The sequence below is a fragment of the Vidua macroura genome, chromosome 18 (assembly GCF_024509145.1).
Source record: "Vidua macroura isolate BioBank_ID:100142 chromosome 18, ASM2450914v1, whole genome shotgun sequence".
Classification (NCBI taxonomy): domain Eukaryota; kingdom Metazoa; phylum Chordata; class Aves; order Passeriformes; family Viduidae; genus Vidua; species Vidua macroura.
This window is the reverse complement of record NC_071588.1, coordinates 11,134,604-11,158,034: the sequence shown is the minus strand read 5'-3', so window position 1 is coordinate 11,158,034 and position 23,431 is coordinate 11,134,604. Positions and strand designations below refer to the sequence as shown.

At 43.9% G+C, this 23,431-nt stretch overlaps 2 protein-coding genes across 14 annotated transcripts in view; both read left to right on the top strand.

Moving 5' to 3' along the window:
- PATZ1 (POZ/BTB and AT hook containing zinc finger 1) overlaps positions 1-16,889 on the top strand; it is a 30,872-nt gene extending 13,983 nt beyond the window's left edge. For 3 of the 12 annotated variants that reach the window (XR_008439883.1, XR_008439879.1, XR_008439877.1), the window contains 5 exons: positions 1,199-1,336; positions 3,125-4,323; positions 11,740-11,822; positions 13,822-13,915; positions 16,805-16,889. Coding sequence is in view for 3 of the 12 variants with exons in the window: in XM_053993989.1 (XP_053849964.1) it covers positions 1,199-1,336; positions 3,125-3,543 (557 nt within the window). In the remaining 9 variants the exon portion in view is untranslated. Of the gene's footprint in view, positions 1-1,198; positions 1,337-3,124; positions 4,615-5,649; positions 5,770-11,739; positions 11,823-13,821; positions 13,916-16,804 lie in introns of those variants that run through there. The other 9 variants (XR_008439885.1, XR_008439884.1, XR_008439882.1 and 6 more) reach the window with 8 other exon arrangements.
- PIK3IP1 (phosphoinositide-3-kinase interacting protein 1) lies at positions 16,495-23,225 on the top strand. 2 transcript variants are annotated; one of them, XM_053994004.1, is made up of 6 exons: positions 16,495-16,655; positions 16,805-16,921; positions 17,011-17,127; positions 19,106-19,291; positions 19,427-19,505; positions 21,505-23,225. In XM_053994004.1, exons 1-6 carry the CDS (start codon positions 16,571-16,573, stop codon positions 21,710-21,712), a joined length of 792 nt encoding a protein of 263 aa, XP_053849979.1. In that variant the 5' UTR covers positions 16,495-16,570; the 3' UTR covers positions 21,713-23,225. The 2 variants fall into 2 exon arrangements, with proteins under 2 accessions (XP_053849979.1, XP_053849978.1); XM_053994003.1 differs by having other exon boundaries at positions 17,008-17,127.
- Positions 23,226-23,431: the final 206 nt, after the last annotated feature.

Sequence of the window (23,431 nt, the reverse complement as noted above, 5' to 3'; positions counted from 1 at the left end):
AAGGAAATTATTGTTATGAAAGTTGTCTTGCAAGGACTTGCGCTGTAAATGCTATATTGGTTTAAAAAAATTTAGGGCTTGGGTTTTCTCTCTCCAGAAAGGGAACTTGCAACTCTTGGGTCTGTGATGGTGAACCTTGCATTGTATTCTTAGTTGTTAGTGGAAAATGTTTCTAACTTGAAAGGGCCATAATACTCTGTTCAAAGTATAACAGAAGATTAAGCTGGTTGGTGGTGGCAGCTTTACCTCTGTAGGAAGTCTTTAAAACTTCGTCCTCCTTGTGCCTCATATATGGTCCAAATGTACTAATAGTAACTGCAAATCTTACTGAGCTTGAATTGAGGTGAGATAATTCATCACATTAAAGAAAAACTACATATTTGTGAGACTTTAAAAAAGCTTCTTAAAAAGCATATGCACAAATGTAAAAAACTGGTTTGTTCAGAAATCAATTGTTTGATATATATGTTTTTATTTTCAGTGTTTGGCGCTTACAGATCAGAGCTAATAAAAATGCTGAAATTTATTTTTAGTACTTTTTGTTAACTGTAGACAAAATATGAGTTCTAGTATATTTTTTAAAACTCAGGGTGAGCCGACTGCAGGAAACGTTTTTTCAAAAATTACTATTGAGCAAAAGTGTATACCTTAAAAAGTCAGTAGTTTCAGCTTTCTGCCTTCCAGAAGTCACTATAAGTGCTATAGAAATCTAAGGGGAAAGCACACTGAACCAACAAGGGTTGTTACTACGTAGCATTCCTTCAGATCTTAACAGCACAAAATCAACTAATTGGAACTATCTTCCAATGTATTTTCAGATGACAAAAGCATTTTTAATTAAAATAAATAAAGCAGCAGAGAAAGGGTGAAGAGACATGGGTGCCTTTTTGTATGATGTCTCTTCTGCCTTTTTTTCCAGAAAGTTTCATGTCACCTGCTAGGTTTGCTTACACAGAATTTGTTTTTAAGGAGGCTGTTCTCTCTTTGTGACTAACAAAAAGCAAACTCAGTCTGATGAAAAGTGTGCATTGCATTATGCCTGAGGATGACAGGACTCCTACGTGAGCATGTCAGAGGGAACTGGTGGAACAGCAGCTTTAAAATAGGGAGCAGGAGCAAGAGAAAGATTAAAGGAACAGGGAAGGCAGATGTGTGTCTTTGCTGGTGGCAGGATCTCATCTCCTTTTATCTTGTTTAGGTTTCTCCTCTGCCTCCTACTTAAAGGTCCATGTTAAAACCCACCACGGTGTTCCCCTTCCCCAGGTCTCCAGGCACCAGGAGTCCATCCCGAATGGGGGAGCAGCGTTCCACTGCGTCAGGACCTATGGCATCAAAGGCAAGAGACTCGCTGCTCTGCACCTTGCTGCTCTGTGCAGAACTTTGTGTTGTGGGGTGTTGGGCTGGGCACGAGAAAGGGGAGGGAGGAAGGACAGGGAAAATGCTGGAGAGAAGCTTAGGGAGATGCAGAGAAATTCCATAGCATCACGTAGGATGTAATACCTGTCATTGGATGGCCGATTTAACAAGTCTAGGGGAAGGATATGGGCACAGAAGAGTATGTGAAGCTTTGGCAGCTTCTTCAATTCAGAAGATTGAAAAAGCCATGTTAGTTCATCTTGACCCTCTTCCTTGGAGCAGTCAGCATCTGAATTTTTCCTGAGGGCAAATTCATTAGTCCCACTCCACTTGAATCTTGCATCAGTCAAACCCCATTTCAGAAACATTTCTGGTTTTGATAGGAACCATACTGTACATGCAGGCAGCTGTCTGTAGCTAAACTTACACTTCTAAATGCAGTTGTTGGGGAGGAGAGGTGAAGGGTGATAATAGTACCGGTGCTTTCTTGTTTTGACATTCATTTAACTTGGCGGGGAGGGGGAGAAAAATCATGGCTGAGGAGTATTTAACTTCTGAATAAGTAAAGCAGTGTGTTTACCTGTGTAGAATAGCTTTTTGCTTCTTGGTTTGAGCTGTCAGTATTCCTGGTGAAAGTGAAACATCAGAAAATTCTTCAAAGCCATGGTTGTTCTGGTTTTTTTCTTGCCCAGGAGAACACAGCGGGCTGGGTTAAGCAAACACTGTGCCAGCAGAAAGCTTGAGTTGTGTAATTTTTTCTGTTGAAGTCTTGATAGAGTTACTACAGAAGCCCTTTAGTTTTGGGTGGTGTGCTGACTTAACAAGAGATTTATTCCAGCTCAGTGGTGTATTGATTTGATGCATATCCTGTTAGGTTTGTAATGCTGAGTCCAGAGCAAATCTGTCTTTTGGGTGTGCCAAGTGGTTCTTTGGTCTCTTAGAGTTCATAGTAGGTACAGCCTGTTTGTATTCAGAGACTCCTTTAGTGAGCATGTCTGGGTTTCTCACGCTCATTCACATGCACTGAGCAAAAAAGTGTGGACAAACTTCCTTGGCATAATGCCAGAGGAGAATGGGGAAGACTCCAAACATACCAATGGCTTTGCCAGGAAATACATCCAAATAACTTCAATAACATCCCTAACCCCTCTGCTGTTTCACACTGCAGTATTTAAAGATAGAACAATTTTAGGTTGTGAAGTTAACTTCTAACAGTGTTGTACTTGTGAAAAAGAGTTCCTTGAGACTAAATGGAATTGCACTTCTTAAATTGCAGTAGCTCGCTGTTTTGCTGAGTGTTTCCAGGTTTCTTCACATTTTGCTGCAGCCTGTTGTACTTCATGAAATTTCTAGGCTCTCCCCCAAAGTATCAACACCATTTCAGAAGTGTGCAAGTGAATTGCACAGTTGAAAACTCATCATTAGGTCCACCCTTTTGAAGTGTCTGAGATGTAAATATTGTGAGACATCCTTGGAATTCAAGAATTGTTATATGAACCAGAGACCAATTATGGTTGCATTCAGTACCATGACCAATCCCTAATGAAACCCCAGCTGCTGCTGTGATAGCAGCCTGGTGGTTTGGAAAGGGGACCTATGCTCAAGGGCTTTAGGATATGAGGGATTGGATGTTAAGTGTGTGTCATTCTGTTGTGACAGGCATTAATGTGATCAGGTGGTAACCAATCTAATTTATTTTGATGCATGTAAAATATCTTCCTTTGGAAGCCAAGATTCTGAAAACTTCTCTCTTTTCTTTTTCCCATAGAAGGCCAGAAATGTTCACATTCGGACCCGATTGAGAGTTCTGATTCATATGGAGACCTCTCTGACACCAGTGACCTCAAGACTCCTGAGAAACAGAGCACCAATGGGTCCTTCTCGTGTGACCTGGCAGTCAGCAAAAGCAAAACGGAGATGGAAGGAGAGAAGAAGTACCCGTGTCCTGAATGTGGCAGCTTTTTCAGATCCAAGTCTTATCTGAACAAACACATACAGAAAGTGCACGTCAGGGCCCTTGGTGGCCCACTGGGGGACCTGGGTCCTGCTCTAGGATCCCCCTTCTCACCCCAACAGAACATGTCTCTTCTGGAGTCGTTTGGGTTTCAGATCGTCCAGTCAGCATTTGCATCATCCCTAGTGGATCCAGAGGTCGACCAGCAACCAATGGGGCCAGAGGGGAAATAAGATCAGTTGGATCTTAACAAAGCAAAGCAGCAGTCTGGCTATAATGATAAGATGCTGTGAATGAAAGAGGAAATAATGAAATTTGGTTCTATAGCTGAGAATTTTTTATTCATTTTAGCTTCCTTCTTTGTCTCATGCCCTACACCACCTTTAAACCTTCACTGGGGAGAGGGAGAAAATGCTTCTTTAGCTGATAAATTACAGAACATGGTGGCCTTGAATAGGAGACATGACCCAAAACAAATGGAGCTTTAGAGGCTGCTGGTGGTGTTTTCTTTGTGTTCTTTGAGATTAATCAAAAGTTACCAGCGCTGGTCTGAGAATGAGACAGTTCTAGTGACCGAGGCACCTGGGGAGCTGCAGCTACAGGGAGCTGTGATTTTGTTCTCTCTCTACTCCCCTCTCCTCCCTAAACTCCCCCAGAAAAACAGTAAGTTTAAAAAACAGACCCATTATTGAATATAACGTTAAGTAAAACACCCCAAGGTTCCTAGCAGGTTACAATGCAGTTGTCCTTTTAAAACCAGAAACATTTAAAGAAGGTGAGAGAATTTGATCCCCTTCTGCCTTTGTGAGGCTGTGAGTGCTGCAGCAGGACTGAACTGCTGAGAAAAATCACCTTTCAGAACAGGTAGTTTTTATTACTTTTGACCATTAAACTTGCTGTCAGGTTTTTAATTCTTTATTATTATTATTTTAGGACCTGTTGTAGTGAATTGCTACTGAAAAGCCAGTCTAAGGCGATACACAGAGCACTCCTAAAGCAGCAGTCACATTAGGGTTAGTATGATATTTTTTTTTAGATGTACCATAATTAATAACTTGGCTAGTTGGTCGTTATAAGTCTATGAAAGAAATAGTTTTTATTAAAATAAAAAAAAAAAAAAAAAAAAAGGAAGGAAAAATACCATTACAGTCTGGTTGACTGGTGCTCATTTTTCATGTGGGGACCTAGGGGATGAACACAATCAGCTATCGGGCTAACACTATGTACCACTGACTTGTTTAGTGTGAATAAACCCAGGGGTTCACAGAGTGATTTTGGTTTAATTGGATTGGACTCTATTAAAGAAGTTAGTATGCTACTTTGCATCCCCTCGTTTTGTCTGGTTTTTGAGCAGTTTAGCCACCTGTCCAAAAGGTGTGCAAATGAGAGCCAGTAAATAATATGTGAATCCCACACTGCACTGTGCTGCATTCTCAGTGAGCAGGGCTTTTTGGCCAGTCATGCTCTCCTGATCTGTCTCTAGTCAGGTTTACAAAAGACACTGTTACTCCTTTCTTTTCCAGATAGGTGGGAATTGCAAACAGCATATCTTTGAAAAAGAATTGATTACAAAATTCAAAGAAGCTGCACTTCAGGCTGTTGGACATTCCATTTAATCTGAAAATACCACTTGTGCAGAAATAATGTCCTTTCTTGACCCTCCTTTTCCTTCCATGTAACTAGTCATGGTTTTATGTACCAAACCCAGGTATAAATGTTGTTTAACACAGGGTTAGGAGTTAGGAATACTCTGAGTTTTAATTATGGTTCTGCTGTTGATGCTCAAAGTCACATAAAACAGTTTCCTGAATTTATTCCTTATTTTCATATCTGTGAAGAATCTTCTCTACATCACAATTGTTGGGAGAGTTATTGAGCCAAGGTTTAAGTAGTGATTTGGTAAACTACTTTGTGTATTGAATGTTTCTAAAAAGGCCATTCTGAAGAGCCCATGTCCTGCACCAAACTTGCATCCCATGAAACAATATCTCCATCATTAATACAGTGCAGGAGCAGGACAGACCCTCTTGGACCAGGTTCTCGTTTGCTGCAGGAGATCTGTCTGTGTAATGCACAGAGACACAAAGTGTTGTTGTACCACAGCCTGCATTGCCCTAATGCTTCTAATCCAAACCCTGCACCTGATGCTTAACTGATATTCCAAATTTGTTTTTATGTTAGAATTAGAGAGGCCTTTGTAAGTATATGGATTTTGGAATTACATTCTAAATTCTACAGAGTTAGAAGACCCAGATTCCCTCTTGTAAGAAGCTACTTTTTGTACTTGCTCTCGACTATTATAAATCAAGGATGAATAATCAATGGCTTTCTCTTTATAGCACCAGCACTTTCTAAATTGAGACATGTTGCAGTGGACTTGATGTTTTGCTATTAATCTGTGTTGGGAGACTGAAGGACATGTTCTTCTCCAGTCATCTCCTCCCAGAATCCTGGAATAGGTATGAGCCTCATTTAAAAGGAAAAACCAGTGAAACAAACAAACCCCACCACTAAAGCTTCATGGAATTGCTCTTGTACTGGTAAGATTAGTAGACAGGTAAAAACAGAACATCTTAGAAAAGTGAAAAAACATTTTAAAATACCTTACTAATCTAGTGTTGAGACAACCTTGTAAGCTGCCAAGCAAATCAGGAGAGAGCAGGCCTTCAGTCAGCACAATTTTTGGGATTAGCAAATGCAGCTGCAGTCACTGATTTAGTAATAGCTTATAATTAATCCACGAGGGAAATTTCTGTTGAACTGAGGCTGTATGCTGAAAGACTGAAGTTTTTGTCCCCAGTGTTCCTATATGCACTCAAAGAAGGTGCATTAATCATAAAATTCAACTCCAAAAGCTAAGTCCAGAGTATAGAATACTTTCATCCTACATTTAACTCCCCTGATTTTAGTGTTACAAGTGGGTAGAATTTTGGCTGTATCGATCAGAATTTAATTTTGAATGCTACAGAATTTGACCTGGTGAAACAAAAGCCTTTATCTGAAAACGAAGCCTTCGAAAACACTGTGTATTCTACTTGTCAAAGAAAATGCTTACTAAGTTGTCATGAATACATTGAATGAAAACTACTTACTTCTCAGTCTAGTGGACAGAGAAACAATTAGGCAGGAGGTTAACAATCCTGAAATGACAGTTCTAGATCATCCTAATATAAATGGGAGAGATTTGTACCAACACAGGAGGCTGGTGCAGGCTAGTGCTAGTAGGAAGTCGGGCAGATCTTTAGCTGTGGTGTTTTTTCAGTGCTTTTTGCTTCTTTAGGGGCATACTGTTCTAATCTGGACAATAATTTAATCTACATGCAAATTCTTTCTATTCTGTACTTTGGGAAATGCCTGTTTCTTATAGAACATGAGACAGGTCCAAACAGAAAACTCAGCTTCACAAGTTCACAGTTCAAAGGGAAGTATGTAACATGCCTTGAGCTGCAGCTTGTTGCTATTACATTTTATTTTTAATTGGTGTGTAGATGATAGTTCTGATTTGGGCCACCCTCCCTTCCTTGCCTTCCCCTTTGGAGGGACTGCAAGCAAATGTTTGAGTTGGTGCACATGTCAAGAAGGAAACTTCAGTTCATGCAAATTTATATAATCAGACTTGTAGTACTTGTTTGTATTATAGAAGTCTCATAACCTCTCATCTGAGGCTCAAGCCTTGTGTATTAGGTATGATGAAAACATCTTTAGTCATTCATAATTGAAATTTTAAAGACAGACTAGAAAGGAATAGATGCTTATAAGAGAATGAGTGAAAGATAAAGGACTAAAAACCACTTACATGCATGCTTAAGTGTTATCTTAAATGTGGGGGCACAAACTTCTCAGGCTTCTTTTGTTGCCTGAATTTATAAATGTGAATCCAGAACAAATGCAAGGTAAAGCAATTAAATGTGATTTTTTCCATACTGAGTTAAATTAGGTGACATGACCTTGCATTTGTCATGTCTTAAATGTGTTCAAACAGTGTGGCTCACCTGACATGTGGCAATGTGCATGTGAGCTCTCAATCCTAAGTGATTTGCCCATGATGATATGGGAAATCAATAGCAGAACCAGAAATTGAACACAGATTTTTCCTTCTCTCAATCCAGTGCCTTAATTATAGTAGGGCAAAGTATTATATGTTGGGGGGATGGGTGTTTTTTTGTTTTTTAAAGCCTAGAACTATTAAGATGGTGTGGAGTTGGTCTTCCTACCAATCTTTTGAATAATTGTAAATGCCCAGTCACAATATGAGACCTGTTTGAGTGCCAGTGACTTAGGGAATATTTGTTATTTCCCATGTATTCCCTGAAATTATTGTTCCTCCCTCAACTGCTGTCAGCAGTAAGGAATGACTTGAATAGAAGAGCTGTGTAACTGAATGTCTATAACTCAACTAATTGAATTGCTAGTATGAAAGCTAACCTAGATTTTGTAGGCTCTGTTGTAACTTTAGTGTCTTGTTTTTTCACTAAATCTTTGTTCCTAGAATTCAATATCTAAACTTACGTCTTGAGTCGGGAGTGGGGTACCACTTTCAGCTTTAATTTTTTTAAGGTGCTTGCTTGAGGAAGTAGATGCCAAAGTAAACTTCAAAGGAACTCCAGACTTCAGTGTTGGAAGAATGAATGGAGAGCAAGAGCTCTCCTTGGGTTTCATGAGAGATAAATGGACAAAGTAAAAAATAGCCACCAAAATTCTAAGTAATGAAACAGGAAAGGTTTTTCTTTACCACCCACAAAAACAATAAAATATTTTCAATCGTCACCATGGCATAAAATCTGAGAGCAAGTGCCAAACACAATGTGCTGGCTTTTTCAGCATTATGATTATACCTTAACAGAATTGTCAATACCCAAATGTAAATTAAGCCAGCTTATTACTGCTCACCTTTTTCTTGGGCACAATACCTGAGTTTTATTTGAACAGGGCAGAAGCTCACGGTGAATCTCTGAACTTAGGCTCTCAGTTCTACCCTGAGAGACAAAACAAATGAGTAAAGAGGGGGGAAAAATAAACCCACTAGGAAAACAAGTTCTGGAAGGCTCCAGTGTCTCTTGAAAGAGCCACATTTTTTCATCCTGAACATCCTTTTCAAAACAAGATCCTTCAGCTGTTGTGAATGAACCCTTGGGAACAGATTTGGCTTCCAGTGCAATCTGCTGCAGCTCCCTGTCCCTGTGAGAAGGCAGCATGTTCCAGAGGACTGAGCCTGGGATGCAGAGGGAGGGGGCAGGCAGTGCTCCTGGGCTGCAGCCACAGGTACTGCTACAGAGTCAGCACCAGCACTGGCAAAGTGTTGTGTGCCTGCTGCTTTGGTCCTCACCCTCCACACATCCTGTGCAGTGTGCTGCCTACTCGGATGTGTGCAGCTCTGCAAATAGCTGTTGGCTGTAAAACAAAGCAGGAGCTATTTGGCTAAGAAGAAAAAAGAGAAAGCACCACTTTAAAAGAGTGCTATGACATAACTGCAGAGTGATGCAGCCCAGGAGCAGGAGGAGTTGTGGTGATGGTTGGAATGGTTATGGCACGTCAGTGAAAAACCACAGCTGTGCACTCTGTGGTGGCAGGCAGTGATGGCCTGTTTGCCAAGAATTAACACCCTGTGTCATCTCCAGCCTCTTCCTGTGTTGTGTTCCTGTCTGAAAGATGGGATGATGATAACCTTTGGGTAAGAATGTGCCAATATTTAATTGATGTGCCAAATTTTGCTGCTGAACTCTGTCGCAAATGTTTGGCCTCACTAACTTCAGATGTAATGCAAAGTTAAACAAACATTTGGCCACATTTTTCCTGAAAGGTGTGATATTTAAATTTATTTAAAGACTGCCTGGCACTATTGATCTGCTCTCAGGGTTTATGTGAACGAAGCTTTTCCTGGGTGGCCTCCATACTTGTACTGCAATTTTGGAGACCTGGAAGTGCTCTGAGCCGAGATATGCTGAAGGAGGGAGGTAACTGGAGTCTCACTGATGTTCCAGTGACTCCCTCCCAGCTCCTGTGTTCCATGTGGACCATAGAGTCACTTCATGCAGCCACTGGCAGCCATAAATGCTCTTGAGCATCCTGCAGTTACATAGTGACCTTGGCTAAGTGATTTTATAATAAATCAATCTCATGCTTGCTAATACCTTTTTGGCTGCTGTGTCTACAAACTGGTGCCTTCTCCAGGCAAATTTTACATGCCCTCTGCAAAGTTGTCAGACTGACTGCTGGCTCTTAAGGAATCAACTAAATCTTGCTCTTGGGCTCAGAATTTTTCTTCGGTACTGTTGTAATCTGAAAGTTTGCTGCAATTAGTGCAAATACCAGAGTAAGAGAGAAAATAAAAGGCTGTTCTTAGATGTCATGCAGAGTGAACAACTGAAATATGAGTGTGGGATGAGCCAGGAAAACTGGTATTTTTCCCTGGCTGCACGCCATATGGAAGAGACAGTGCCTTGGAAGGGAAGGAGCAGAAAAGTTTGCCATTGGCTCTGATGAATCCCAATCCTGCTTCTACTGAAGTTGCTGGGAATCCTCCCATTGTCTTCAGTGGAGCAAGAAAGGATCTTAGGTGAGGATGGATGACTCTTTCCCTACTTGAATGAAGTCTCTTGCCTATTTATGGGCCTGCTTCTATTGAAACCGAGCCTGTTTTAGCCTTTTTGGGTTCTTAGGGACCTGTCTGTATAAAGCAACTGACCTACCTATCTTTTTTTTTTTCTATTGTGTGTATTTTTTGTATGTTCTGTTGGAAGGTGAAGCCTCTGTAGAAGGGGATACAAAACCTGATTTTTAAATAGTAATAAACCAAAAGAGAATTAAACTCTGCAGGCTGCATGCATTCATTTCCTGGAGATGGAGAGTAGAGACCATGAGTGCACAGACATGGCCTGGATTTCTCATTATCTCGAAATCTTGCCCTTTTCAGAGACAGTTCTGCCGTTGCACATTTCCACAGCTCTGTGTGAGAATTCATAGTGTGGTGGGCAGATTGCAAAACTGTGTATCAGGATTGCCTTATTCGACTAGGAAATCCTTCCTCTGGCACTGTGTGGTGAGATTTCTTGTTTTAGCATAAGTGGATGGAGTAACAAGTATCTGTGAAATTTGGTATTGTCCTCACTGAATGGCAGTGAAATAAAACTGAGGTCATACATATAGAGTTCTGCTTCTGGCCTGTCTACCTCAGGTGCTGGAGTGTTGGTCAAATGCAGAGTGTTTTAACTCCACACCCTTATATACCAAAGAAATAAGTGCAGGTATTAAGTAGAACTTTATTAAGCCTTTGTTTCTTCCTCGCTTGTTTTTTTTAACCTCCTCATGGTGTTACCATTTGGAGCCTTAACGTTCTAAAAGAATGGCAAGCTCAAGACCAAAATAACAAGAGGTTTGCCCTGTTCTGTAAACATACTTAAAGGAACAATGTCTTTGCTTTTGTAAATAGTAAAAAAGTCCACGTGCCTGTGTCAGTCATGACAAAGGCTATCTCTGCATGCTTATGGCATATGTGCAACCCAGAGAAAACACAGATTTGCCTTTCTTCAACAGGAAAGAAAGGGCAACTTCCCAAAATAAACAGCTCCTCCCACAGCCTTCAGATAAACACCTGTGGAGTCTTTCGCAGTACCTGTGTGCCAGTGGTTTTATCTACTTTCAGGTCAGCTAAGAAAGAAAATCCAGAGTTGTGAGCTCTGCATTGTAAATGTCCCGGAATCCTGCACTTTATGAGGAAACAGCAGTAGCTCCACTGCAAGGCTTGGTCTCTGCTTCTCTGCTCACACCCATTACAAAATGAATCTCTGCTCCTGCTCTTATGCTGATGACTCCAGTCCTAGTCCCAAAGCCCTAGAGAGAAAAGAAAATACATGTTTGGCTTTTTTATGTGTTCAAGTTTATAACCTTACAGCCTTTCTGATGGCTTGGGATAGAGGTCACATGAGTGGTAGTGGCTATTTAGAGTACGAGTTTTGCATATTTAAGTGCAACTTTAACCTCAATATAATATTCCATAATAATATTCCATTATTATTGAGGTATAGACAGCAGAATTTTGGGCTTTCACTGTGGAATTGGCTTCCATGGTGAGTGAAAGATTGGTAAAAGGATATTTAATAATGCCATCCAATTCACTGGAGGTTAATTTGAACAGATATCAGAATTGAAATCTTTATTCCTTTTGACTGAAATCTCCAGATGTTTTGATGCTGCCTTTTCACATTTCTCATGTGCAAATAAGAAACAATTATTTTTAGATAGGCATTTTCTAACAAGAACAAATTGGATTATCAGACTGCTTAGCCTTGCCAGGTGCTGCTGGGCACAACTGTGGTTTGAGAAACAAGAAAGTTACAAAAGTACGTTTATACCTTAAAAAACAACCAAACAACACATTCTCCTATTCTAATGAATTCCTGCATTAATGCTTATTTGTACTTTTATCTAAGTCAGCACTACACCTGTAGAACTTGAGAACATGTCCTGCATATCTGTCTCCAGGATTCCTTTCCCTACAGAACCATTTCATAAGGTAGGTATTGGATGTCTGAAGCTTCCAAAGCACTTTGCAGACATATAATCATTTCTGCCTCTGTGGCATAAGTAATACTAACATGGGAAACCAAGGCAGAAGCTTGCCTAAGGTCAGGCAAAGATCAGTTAAAGAATTGAGAGTAAAGCTTCTGTTCTTGGCTCAGACTTCTGTGTTCTCTGAGTAGATCACAGTATCTTTCAAAATAGCTTCCCTTCCTCCACCCTTAGAAATGTGTGCTCTGGCTTTTGTAAATAGCAGCCTGCATCTGTAGCAAAAAAAACCAAACAAACAACCCAACAAAAACCAGTGCAACTGGAGACATACATCTTTAAACAGCTGTACCCACTTCCTAACAATATTGCTATGGTTTTATAGTATCCTTCTGTGAGATACACCCACCCGCTGGATAGCAGGTAAAGCAATCTGTGATCCAGATACCGAGACTGGAATGCTGCAGCCAGGGAAAGAGCTGAGGGATGATCCATGGGGACCTTTGCCACTGCTACAGTGGGCTGGTTTGAACACAGATGTCTGTCAGCATTTGGGCCCTTCAAAACTGAGAAAACTGGAAAGGCACTGGGCAGTTCTTGTCAAAAAAGGACCAAAAAATGATGCTGTTAAGAGGACTCAATGTGTGAAATTTCTCAAGTCACTGATTGCCGAGAGTATTTAGTGCTAATCTCTTAATGCTTCTCTCCAGTAAACAATAGGACCCAGATTGCCCTCCCGAGGCCTCTGGCCTTTTATTACAGCCCACACAGCAAACTCATCTGAGAAAGCACTCTGAGTTAGTGGAGCAAACTCTGAACCAGTCTGAACCAGTTCAAATATCGCATACGGTTGTTTTGCTTCTGCAGACTTCCTTGTTAGTCCTTGGAGGCTGTGGCTGGCATTTACTTAGCAATAGCTCATGCTGTCAGACTGAAGGGGGAGGAGAAAGCCTCTCCTTGAGCATGTCAGCAGCGCGATGCAACAGTGCCAGCAGATACTCCTGTCGCTCCACAGCGACTCCTTTGTAGTCACTGCCTCTGTCTCGATTTTTGGTTATATTCGGCTCAGTTTCATAAAGTCAATATCTGATCCTTTTGTTGCAGCCCTGATATTCTTTTATTACATTAAAATTATATCTAGGTTAGAAATGAAACATATTTGTTTCCAATTCCTACATCATTGCTTACAGAAGGCTTTTTACAGGTGAGACCCAGATTTGTTTTCATGATCAAGAAAGAGGCAGCAAAGAAATAAAACCCCTGCTTTTGTTGGAGTTGCAAGTACTGAAGTACTTAATAGTGTTTAGTAACATTCGATGCTTGCAGCTTTTTTGACTGAACTCTCCAGATGTTTTGATGCTGCCTTTTCATATTTCTCATGTGCAAATAAGAAACAATTATTTTTAGATAGGCATTTTCTAACAAGAACAAATTGGGTTATCTTTTTAAGCTTAAGCACAAACTGCTGTAATATTCTGTTCATGGTGAGGTCTCAGAATTGTACTATCGGTCTTTTCAAACATTGCCATTTATGAAAGAAGCAGAAAATTGAGAAAAAGGAGTTTTGGGGAAAACTGGAACAATTATTTTGATTACCTGGGAAGAAGAAAGGAGGTTATGGGAACATGACGTATGTCCTGTTACAAGGAGGGCAATGGTCAACTTTTTCCATTTTAAGCAATCCATGTTAATTTGGCTAGGAAAGATTACTCAGATTAGAAAACTCATTTTGTTTACTCCCCTCAGTGTCTTATTTAGTAAGATTAAGTAATAAAGCATGTTAGCTCTTGCATAGGAGGTTAGATGAACTTCTGCCTGGCAAGATCTGAACACACTTGGCTGTGACCAGAGAAGGAGGGTGGGTTTGATGGCTCCTTGGAGAGTCATTCCAGAGCTATAGATCTGGGGCTGCCTCCCTTGGCACAGTGTTGTGCTGTTAGATTTTTTTTTTTGTTTGCTTAGTTGTTTTTTTTTTTAATCTCAAAACACTTTGAATTTTTCTACAGGTGAAAATGTATAACAAATAAACAAGAGCTATCAGCAGACAGACAGGAGAGAGAGAAAGCAGACATTTTCATTCTGGAACTTGTATAAAGAAAGGTACCAGCTCACAGCTGAAACTGGTCCACACTTTTTGATTTTTGGGAAGATGTTTAATGTCCCTCATTCCTAAAAATAGTGTATATATTCTCCTGTAAAATATGGGAATGTGTTGTGATACATGTATGTGTATATACCAACAGACATCTAAGTGTAAACTACGTGAGGAAGTAGCTGCAAAGCTATTAACTTACTTATAGTTTGGGTAGTTTAAAATCAAGTCCTAGGAAATAATGTCATGTTTAATCTCTAAAAGTGTAGCAAGAAGAGCAAACCAATTCCTAAGCAGTGGAAAGAGCAATTGAGTCTGCTTCTGACAGCTGCCACCTGGCATCCTATTAAACTTAACTCTGTGAAACTGCCAGGCATAAATCTTCCCTCATCCTGGAGAAAGCTAGAGATGAAAGAAAAAAATATGCTTAGAAGTCAGTTGTGGAAAAGACTTTGATCTTTACCATTAATGTGAAGGTTTTTGCATTTCTTCCAGATTCCCCATTGTCCTTCTGTGGACTAGAAACTCAAATTGTTTGCTGGAACTTGGCTGGGTGTAATGAGAAGAGCAAATTTATCTTGTTACATAGTAGGAGAGAGAGCTAGGAAGGTCTGAGATTTGTTTCCACAGAGATTACTGCAGTTCTTGGATCAGTATGTACAGAAGGAGGTGCTTTCTGTGCTAGGTGGTATGGAAGCATTAGTTAGTCTCATTAAATGAGCAAAAAGACATTAATTGTGCAGGTTGGCAGTCCATCTGCAAAGTTTTGGACAGGCAGTGCCTCTGGATGCACGTGTGGCCCTGCAGTTTCTGCTGAATGGAATTTGTCTCATAAAATCTGGTGAAGAGCTATTACAAACAGGCAGCTTGATTGAATAGCCCTTATTAAAAATTCTTGCTGACTCCAGTTAGCCTTGCCTTTACAGAGAGTAACTGGAGAACATCAGGAATGCAGTAGCAGGGTGTCTGTGCAGAAAATGACCAAAATTGCACAAAGGCTGCATCTTAGCTGGTGATGTCAGTCAGGACTGGCACATGCAGTTGGTGTTTCGTTTTCTGATTTGATTTTTTGCAACCATGTTTTTTTTAAATCTGACATTACTAAACTAAATTTTCTGTAGTGGTAAATCATGTTAAAGTGTGAGTCACACAGATGTGTGCTAAGACCTGTGGTCTCCTACATGGCAGTAGTGCTGCTTAATTGACCTGTTTCCTCATTACCCCTCTATCATGCTGGTACATCTATGTTTTTGTGCTCCATTGTGGACTGGATGCAGCAAGTGACCTGGCTGTTAAAGGGCTTAAAGCATTCATGACCTGGTGAAATAGGGGCAAAGGTTGGGTTGGATCAGAACCTTGAGGAGGTTTGCTACACAATTACCTGTAGCAGCCTGACAGAGAGCACTGCCAGGATGGAAACATCTGGGAGTAGAAGGGAAAGACCACTGCTCCAGCCAGCACTGCCTTGAAAAGTGATTCATCAAATACTGGAGCAGCTTCCTGGCATAGAAATACTTCTTATGTGTTCAATGGTTTCCATGTGATTTCAAAGAACTTTAAAAGAAGGGAACTTCCCTGTCCTATTCTAAGAAGGAACCTCACATAACAGAAAGGAAGGGAAAGCGCAAAGAAGTGAGGCAGGCAGGTTGGCCAAGGTCAGGAAGAACTCTGTGGGAAAGCCAGAAATAGCACCTTGTGCTGCAGGCCTGTGCCTTGGCTACAAACCCATCAGTTGGCCCAGGCTGCCTTTGCAAGCTCATTGTTGAACAGGACCAGCTATTCAGTGACTTGTTTTTCACTGGTGTAAAATAGGAACAGTGCTGAGGACTCCAGATGCTGTGTACAGGCACTTGCACTGCACTGTCTGAATTCCTTGGCATGTTCAGAAACAAAAGTATCTATTGTGTAAGCCGTGTGAAATGTCTGCAGAGAGGTTTTATCACAGTGGCTGGATGCCTGCAGTAGAACTACTCTAAACCATCTTCATGCTGTTTACCGTGTTTTTCTCTATAAGCAGGCACAGGTCTTAAGAGTAAGTCCATGGAGTCAATGAAAAGTAATGGATTAGCAGAGGCGAGAATGTAAACCCCTTTAGGGTGGAGTTGCACAGCCTCCGTGGCAGTGTGTAACCCCTACAACGCATCTTTAAGAGTTAAGGGAACCCAAAGGCAGAATAAGGGCGGCAGGATTTAGTCCTTCATGATAATTCTCTAGGGCAGAGAACAGTTTTAGGTCTCTGTAGATAAACACTTTTCCTGCTACAGGCAGTTGTTCAAGCGTAGTTCCGTGTGGAAAGTCTCTTCTGGTATAAGACTTTCCCTGCGACTGTAGGAGACAAGCCCAGGGACATGGAGTTCCTCTCGAGCCAAACAGCCCCACGGCACCGAGCACCCATCGCCGTGCTCGGTCCCGGGGCGAAGGACTCTCTGCGGCAGCAGGTTCCCGGCTGCCCCGAGCCCTGCCCCGCGGCAGCCGCCCCTTCCCCTCCTGGGGGCGGGCGGCGGCGGCGGCAGCGTTAGGACCCGGCGGCGGCTGCGGGGCGGGGGGGGGAAGCGCAGCCCGGCGGTTGTTTACCGGGGAGGGGAGCGCCGGGGCAGGTCTCGCCGAGCGCAGCCCAACTGCGCGGCCGGGCTGGCGGCGGCTCCTCGCCCTCCGCGCCGAGGATGCTGCCCGGGGGCTCGCGGCGGGCGCTGCGCGCTGTGCTGCTGCTCGGCTCGCTGCTGCTGGGGGCCGCCCGCGGCGCCGAGGGTGAGTGCCGGCCCGGCTTTGTCGGGGACAAAGGCCGGTCTCGGGAGGGGGAACACCCCCGTGGGGAAGGCGGGGGCCGTGCTGGGGAGCTGCTCGGAGCGGCGGGGGCTACCCGGGCCGCCCGCAAGGCTCGGCTCGTCTCTCCGCAGAATGCCTCCGCGGCAACGGCGCGTCCTACCGCGGCAGCCGGCAAGTGGCCTCCGGCGGCGCCCCGTGCCTCAACTGGCTCACGGTGCGGAGCGGCCCCGGCGCCGCGCTCCCGGCAGGTGGGTCCGGGGCCGGGGGAAGACAGGGGGGGCTCTCGGGGGAGCGGAGGGTGCCGCGGCCGCGCTGACGGCCCGCTGCTCCCTAGCAGTCGATGAGGACCACAACAGCTGCAGGAACCCGGACGGCGACGCCGCGCCCTGGTGCTACATCCAAGGCGCTACCGGGATCCCCGAGCGGCGATCCTGCGACATCGCCCAGTGCTCAGGTAAGAGCGGCCGCCGCCGGCTCCCCTCTCTTCCTGCCCTCCCAGACCTGGCCCCTACGGCTGGGGTCTGGGTTTGTCACCAGGGTGGGTCCCCCCGGCGCACAAACAACCCCGGGCTACGCCAGCACCTCCCTCGGAAACACCGCGTACCCAGGGCTCCCCTCCAGCCTCCGCCTGTGCGTGCACATCTGCCTCCCAGCTATGCCGTGCTCCGCCCCTAGAGCTTTTCCATTAGTACCAGAAAAGGCCTGTGAAAAGCCCCCAGTCGCCCATAATTCGCTTATCACGATAGTGCTCTCTAGCTGTGTTGCAAAAGGCTGAGGTCTGGATATCTAGGAACTGCTGAGGTGTGGGTAGACTGTTGCTGTGGGGCATGTTATGGCTGACTAAAGAAGCTTCCTGCTGTTAAAGGATTGCTAGTGGGAATTTGAGTATGGGGTGCAGGGGAAGAATGTGGAAAAAATGAGAACTAGAAGGGAGGATAGTAAGAAATGGAAACACTGGATTCCTCCTGGATAGTCACAGTGAGAAACAGTTTTCCAAAAGAACTGTAGCGGAAGCCTGTCTCAGGGAGAGGAGGTGTCAGTGTTGACTGACATCAGAGTAACCACTTGGGGTTTTTTGAACTGTTTACTACTTTCTGAGCCCTGCAAGATTTACTTGCACCACTGTCCCTTGAGACTGCTATCCTTGCATGTAAATACATTTCCCACGCACATACACCCTCCCCTTTTTTTCACTTTGCTCTTTTTTTGTCTGCTTTTCCCTAAAGATGAAGCAAAAAAATGTTCTGCTGCCAAGATCCTTCCTCAAAACACTCTTGCAGCTCTAGGATCAGAAGAGTTACCTGACCTTTCAGCCATTTTCATGTTTAATAGGTTTCATATTTTTGTATCTCAGAGGGGGCACCTTTTCATGGTCCAACAGTTCACTTTTGTTCAGTTGACCTGGCTGACCCTATGTGAAGTTACTGTGCTGGACCCCTGATTTCCTGTCTCTGACTCCCTTCTGTACTTCCATTTCACATTCCACTGAGGACTCAAAATGGCTGCAGATAGAAAATCCACATGAAGTCATTGCCTGCTGTGGGGGGAGATGCAGGTGGAGTGATTTTTCAGATATAGATGCATACTGTGAATAGCATTTCCAAAAAGGAGGGGGGTTTGTGTAGAAAAGGTAATAGATACCTACTTTACACTGTCACAGCTTTTACAGTGCTACAGCTTCCATTTAAACTATGTCCTGAAAGAAGGAGCTACCTTGAAAATATTTCAATGCTGTTGATGAAAAATAGCATTGATAAAAAACAGGGCTGGGAAGGAACCTGTATCCTTGGGTGCCATTTCTGGGCCTTGACTGAGGAAGGAACTTGTCCTTAGTCAGTGGCTGTGCTGCCTGAGAGCTGCTCTGACTTAGCTTGTCCAGTGGTGTCCCAGACTATGAGTTTGGTGCCCACTGCAAAGAGGGACCAGGGAAGAATATCCCCAGGTTGTTTTCATACCAGCTGAAGTCTCCTGTCAAACTTTCCTGTGTCAGGAAGATTGAGGCAGAAGAGAGATAAATAGGCTCCTGGGAGATTTGGGATGGAGATTCTCATAATCTTGTTCAGCATGATTGAAGCTGCAGCCTGTATATTGATCTATACACTAAATGAAGTCATTGTGCATCCTCTGGACTCATGCCCTGAACCTGGGTTTCATTCTGCTGTCTGACTTCTTTCATCTGTGGTGGTGCCTTGGACTCTTAGTTAAATAGGTTCATGTCAAAGGAAAGTGGGGGGAGGAATACATTTCTTGTCTACTTTGGTAGGATTTCTGGCAACAACTAAAGGGGGAACAAGTGTTTTTCAGTGTGCTTTGAAGGCAGTTCAGTGATACCAGTCTAGAGCTGTCCCACTCTCAAGACACATGTTGTTTTGAAGTACTCATAACTACTTAGTATGTTGTATATATATATTATTTTTTTCCCCTCTCAACAGATGCTACAGCTACCGCAGCCCCAGACCCTACAGCAGAAGTTGGTACTTCCCAGGAGGATGAGCAGGTGTTTGAACCAGCTGATACCTTGCCCTCCCGGAGCGAGGCAGCCGCAGTGCAGCCCGTCATTGGGATCAGCCAGAGAGTACAGATGAACTCCAGAGAAAAGAAGGACTTAGGGACACTAGGTACAAACCCAGGATGGCGTGATAGATCCAGTCCTGTAATTCTGGCAGGACAGACCTGTTTTGAGGCTCTGAAAGCAACATTATAGCTGGATCTGCCGCCTCTTAATTTTGGCTCTTTTTTTTCTCTTTTCACAGGTTATGTGCTGGGGCTGATCATGATGGTGATAATCATTGCCATCGGGGCTGGCATTGTCCTGGGATACATCTATAAGAGGTGAGTGGCTGTTCTTTGTTCAAAAGTTGGTGTATATAGAGCAGGAATGTTTGAGCACCTGCAGACCCAACCAGATCCCAAGGAAACAGGACAGAAGCATATGTTTGATTATGGCACATTGAGCAAGTTTGTTTGTCACACTGAGGAAAGAACTACTGAAAAGTTAACTCTGTTTTTCTCCATTCCCCCATTATTGTGATGTTCTATCTCACTTAAAAGTTTCAAATTGCCCTCTTTGATATTTGGGTTTTGTGTGTGCATGTGCACCTTGAGGTGGTTTTTTCAGATTTATCCAGGAGAGCAGAATTTTGTCAGAACTGGAAAGAGCAGATCCCAGGTGCCCTCACAGGAAGTTTCTTTTATTCAGAAAAAGAACAATTCTTCTAGCAGGCCACCTGTTCCCCTGATTTCTCTAGTCTATCTTTAGAAGAAAAACAATTGGAATTTTTTTTTGCTACTCATGTGTTTTATCCTATGAAGCTGACTATCAGGTAGCACTTTTATTTTTGGTCCAAGTTCATTTTGGCAAAGCTCCTGTATACTTTAAGGTCAGTTGTGATTTCAAATTCAGTTACTTTTTTCAGCCACTTTATTGTGTTGGACAGAAATGTTTCTGTAGCTCAGCAGTGTTTGAGGGTAGTGGCAGCAGCAAACTGCTTAATTGTAAGAGAGAGGGCAAGATTAACAAATAGCAGTGATTGTCACTGCAGCAAGCAAAGGCCCAGGCTCCCTCCTCTGGGAGGGTTTGTTCTATGTTTTGGCTGTTTGACAACAGTCTGACACAAGCAAGCAGAAGGAGCCCTTTCCCAAGCTGGGACATGTCCTTATGTAAGTGTTTATAATAAATGCTGACAGAAGAAAAACAGAGAGAGAAGTGTTACATAAGGGGCAAAACACAGAGCGCTGCTTGTCGAGGAATCTGATTTGAGGTGTCACTTCAGAGAATGCTGTCTTGTGTGCTGGCAGGAACGGCAGCCACTGCTGCACGCTTGTAGGCAGCTTTGAAAAGCAGCCAAAATGCTAACAGGAAACCCCAGCAGCTCTGCCTGCTTGAGATCACGAGCCTCAGGAGGAGCGAGTGCTGCCTGTCCCACCTCTCTCCTGTCCTCGGTGGGAGGAAGCAATAGACCAGTGTTGGGCTTTGTCCAAAGGCAGCTTTGCTTCTCCAGTTGCAGAAAGCTCACAGCAGGGATGTACTGCAGGTTTACTGTCTCCTTCCTTGCCTTGATCTCAAAATTGCATGTGCAAACTGGCAGGTTTGGGTAGTAGGTGTGGTGAGAAACCTTTAATGGGTTTAGTAGTTTTTGGTGTACATAGCTCTTCTGGAGACAACATGCTATTAATGCCAAATCCATTTTTAAAGCAAGGCAGTTCTTTCGCAGCACAAATTACAGAGTCTTCCTTCACTTAGCAACAGGCTGGAGACTGAGGTAGGTTTGAGGAGCTGGTTGTGGCATTAAGCTGTTACAGCTGCAGTGGCAGAAGGCAGGGCCAGCTCTGAAGTCAGCTTTAATACTTTCTGGACAACTTAATTTGCTGCAACAAAAGGCAGAAGCTGTCACCACCTCCAGTATTTGTTTCCGATGAAGCAGGTTACAGCAGCTCTTTTCCACAGCAGTGGCCTCTGCACTGTCTCACTTCTCCCCTGGGCCTGCACCAGGCTGTGCTGTGGGACTGTAAAGGATAAAGAAACACATGGCAGCTCTGTGGTTTGAAGGAGGGGCCTGGCTGTACAGTCATTTATCAGCAGCAATGTCAGTGAATAAGCCAGTTTGAGGGAGGGACAGACTTCACTTGGCTGCTTGTTTTTCAAAGATGCTCAGCTGTGGTCCTGTGCTTACAGTAAGGAATATTTCTGGCCCTTTGTATGCAGCTGAAACCACTATTTATCTTAAAGAGCAGAGTCCCTTCTTCTCTACTCCATCAGCTTTACTGAGACTCTCCATCCAAGCAGCAGCACTCACCCCATGTATATGTTTTGATTTTTGTTGTAATGCAGGGGGAAAGACCTGAAGGAGAAGCACGAACAGAAGGTTTATGAGCGGGAAATGCAGCGCATCACGCTGCCCCTGTCAGCATTCACCAACCCCGCGTGCGAGCTCGTGGATGAGAACACCATTGTGGTGCACACCAACCAGACGCCCGTGGAGGACACGCAGGATGGCAGCGGCCCCCTCATGGGGCAGGCAGGGACTCCTGGTGCCTGAGCAGCTCAGGCAGGAGCGCTACAGGCTGAGCAAAGCCTCCAGCTTCCCACTGTGAGTGCAGGGGTTGTGTGTGTTCATTTCTATTTTGTTTTCTTTTTGATGAACGCTGGATGAAGGTGATGCAGAGGAACAGAGCGATGGGCTATTCATCATCTGTTTGAAGGGCACTGTTCAGTGCATGACCAGCTGGGGACTGGTGTGGTGGACCCTGCTGCTTCCTCCCACCTATCTCCATGGTGTGCCAAGGAGCTGGGGGGGATGATGGGCCAGGCTTACAACTGGCCACAGATCCTGTAGCCTGGAGTGTGGTCGTGGCTTCCTCTTTCTATGTTCTTTTCCTATTTAACGGTGTGCACTGTTACTTAAGTTTCAGCCTGGAACCTCAGGAGAGAACAGTACTGCAGGGACTGAGGGGAGCTTCATAGATAATTACACTCTGATTATAGTTCCTGGCTTTTTGCTTTAGTGGCTGAGAGCTGGAATCACTGTCCAGAATCCTGCTACTGGATCAGGTTTTTTTTCCAAGGAAGAGCTTATTTAAGGGATGTCTTTGGCCAGAAGCAGAATGTTTAGCCCCAGTGCTCTCTTCAAGCTCTTGACAAATCCAGGTCTTCCAGGGCTGAGGCCACTTCTCCATTCCCCTGTGGTGCTACATGCACAGCCACAGTTGTAGGTGTCCAGGGGGGGGTCTATCTGTGCCTCCTGCTCACTTACGCAGATCAGGAAAGCAAGGGTGAGTGGTAGATAGTTGTGGAGTGAAGAAAACAAAGTGCCCTTCAGTTACTTACAGCAGTTTAAACACGGAGGATACATAACATCCTCCTTTGAACTCCCTAGGCTTCCTACAGAGCCAGTGCTGGACAGAGCGGCCAAGCTGTGGAGGTCACCCTGATCACAGTGCAGCACTTCTGGCTCTAAGGGCAGAACAGGGCAGCTGTTTTGTAAGATACTGAAGTTCTGGTGTGGCTCCTGGCCCAGCCTCTGTCACACACTCAGCTTATGCAGCAAGGCTACTTACTTACAGAGCCTGGTCCTATTAGAGAGGTTTTGTAACAACTTTTATTAGCATTTCTGGGGGTTTGGAAGGGATGGTTGCTGCAGTGTCTCCCTAATGGCACCAAGGCAAGGCCAGTTCAGGGAAACATCTGTCCCCGCTTCAGGGGATTCAAGCCATTCAAGTAAGTTTTCTAGCCATCTGTTTTATAGCTGTGGGCCTAACAGGGAGCAGCACTTGGCATCAGGGGTTTTAGTGTTAACGTTTGGTTCAGAAAAGGGAAATACTTTATTTTTAAATGACTTTGAACACCATTTCTTTGTAAAATGTTTTAAATACCTCATTATGAGAAGGTGCAGACTGTGCTACCTTGTATTAAAGCTTAAAAGAAGAATGCTCTGTATAACTATGTGGACTGTGGTTCATCTGTGCATTCCTCCTGCCAGAGCAGCATCCTTTACCTTCTTTCAGACTTTGAATTGAGGAGAAGGGAAGATGTCACTTCAGTTTGCCAGGCCCTACAAGCAGTGACTGCATGCACCAGCACTGACAAGGGGCATGGAGCTTGTTTCCCTGCTGCCAGCAGCTGCTCTTGGACTGGAACACTGTTCCTGAAAAGCAGCTGTTGGGGTGTGAGCTGTGGGTGACTCAGCAGGCTGGCCCATGGGAACAGACTCTTGGTTACAGCCCCTTCCTACACTGATCTGGGTCAGCTCTGCTTTGGT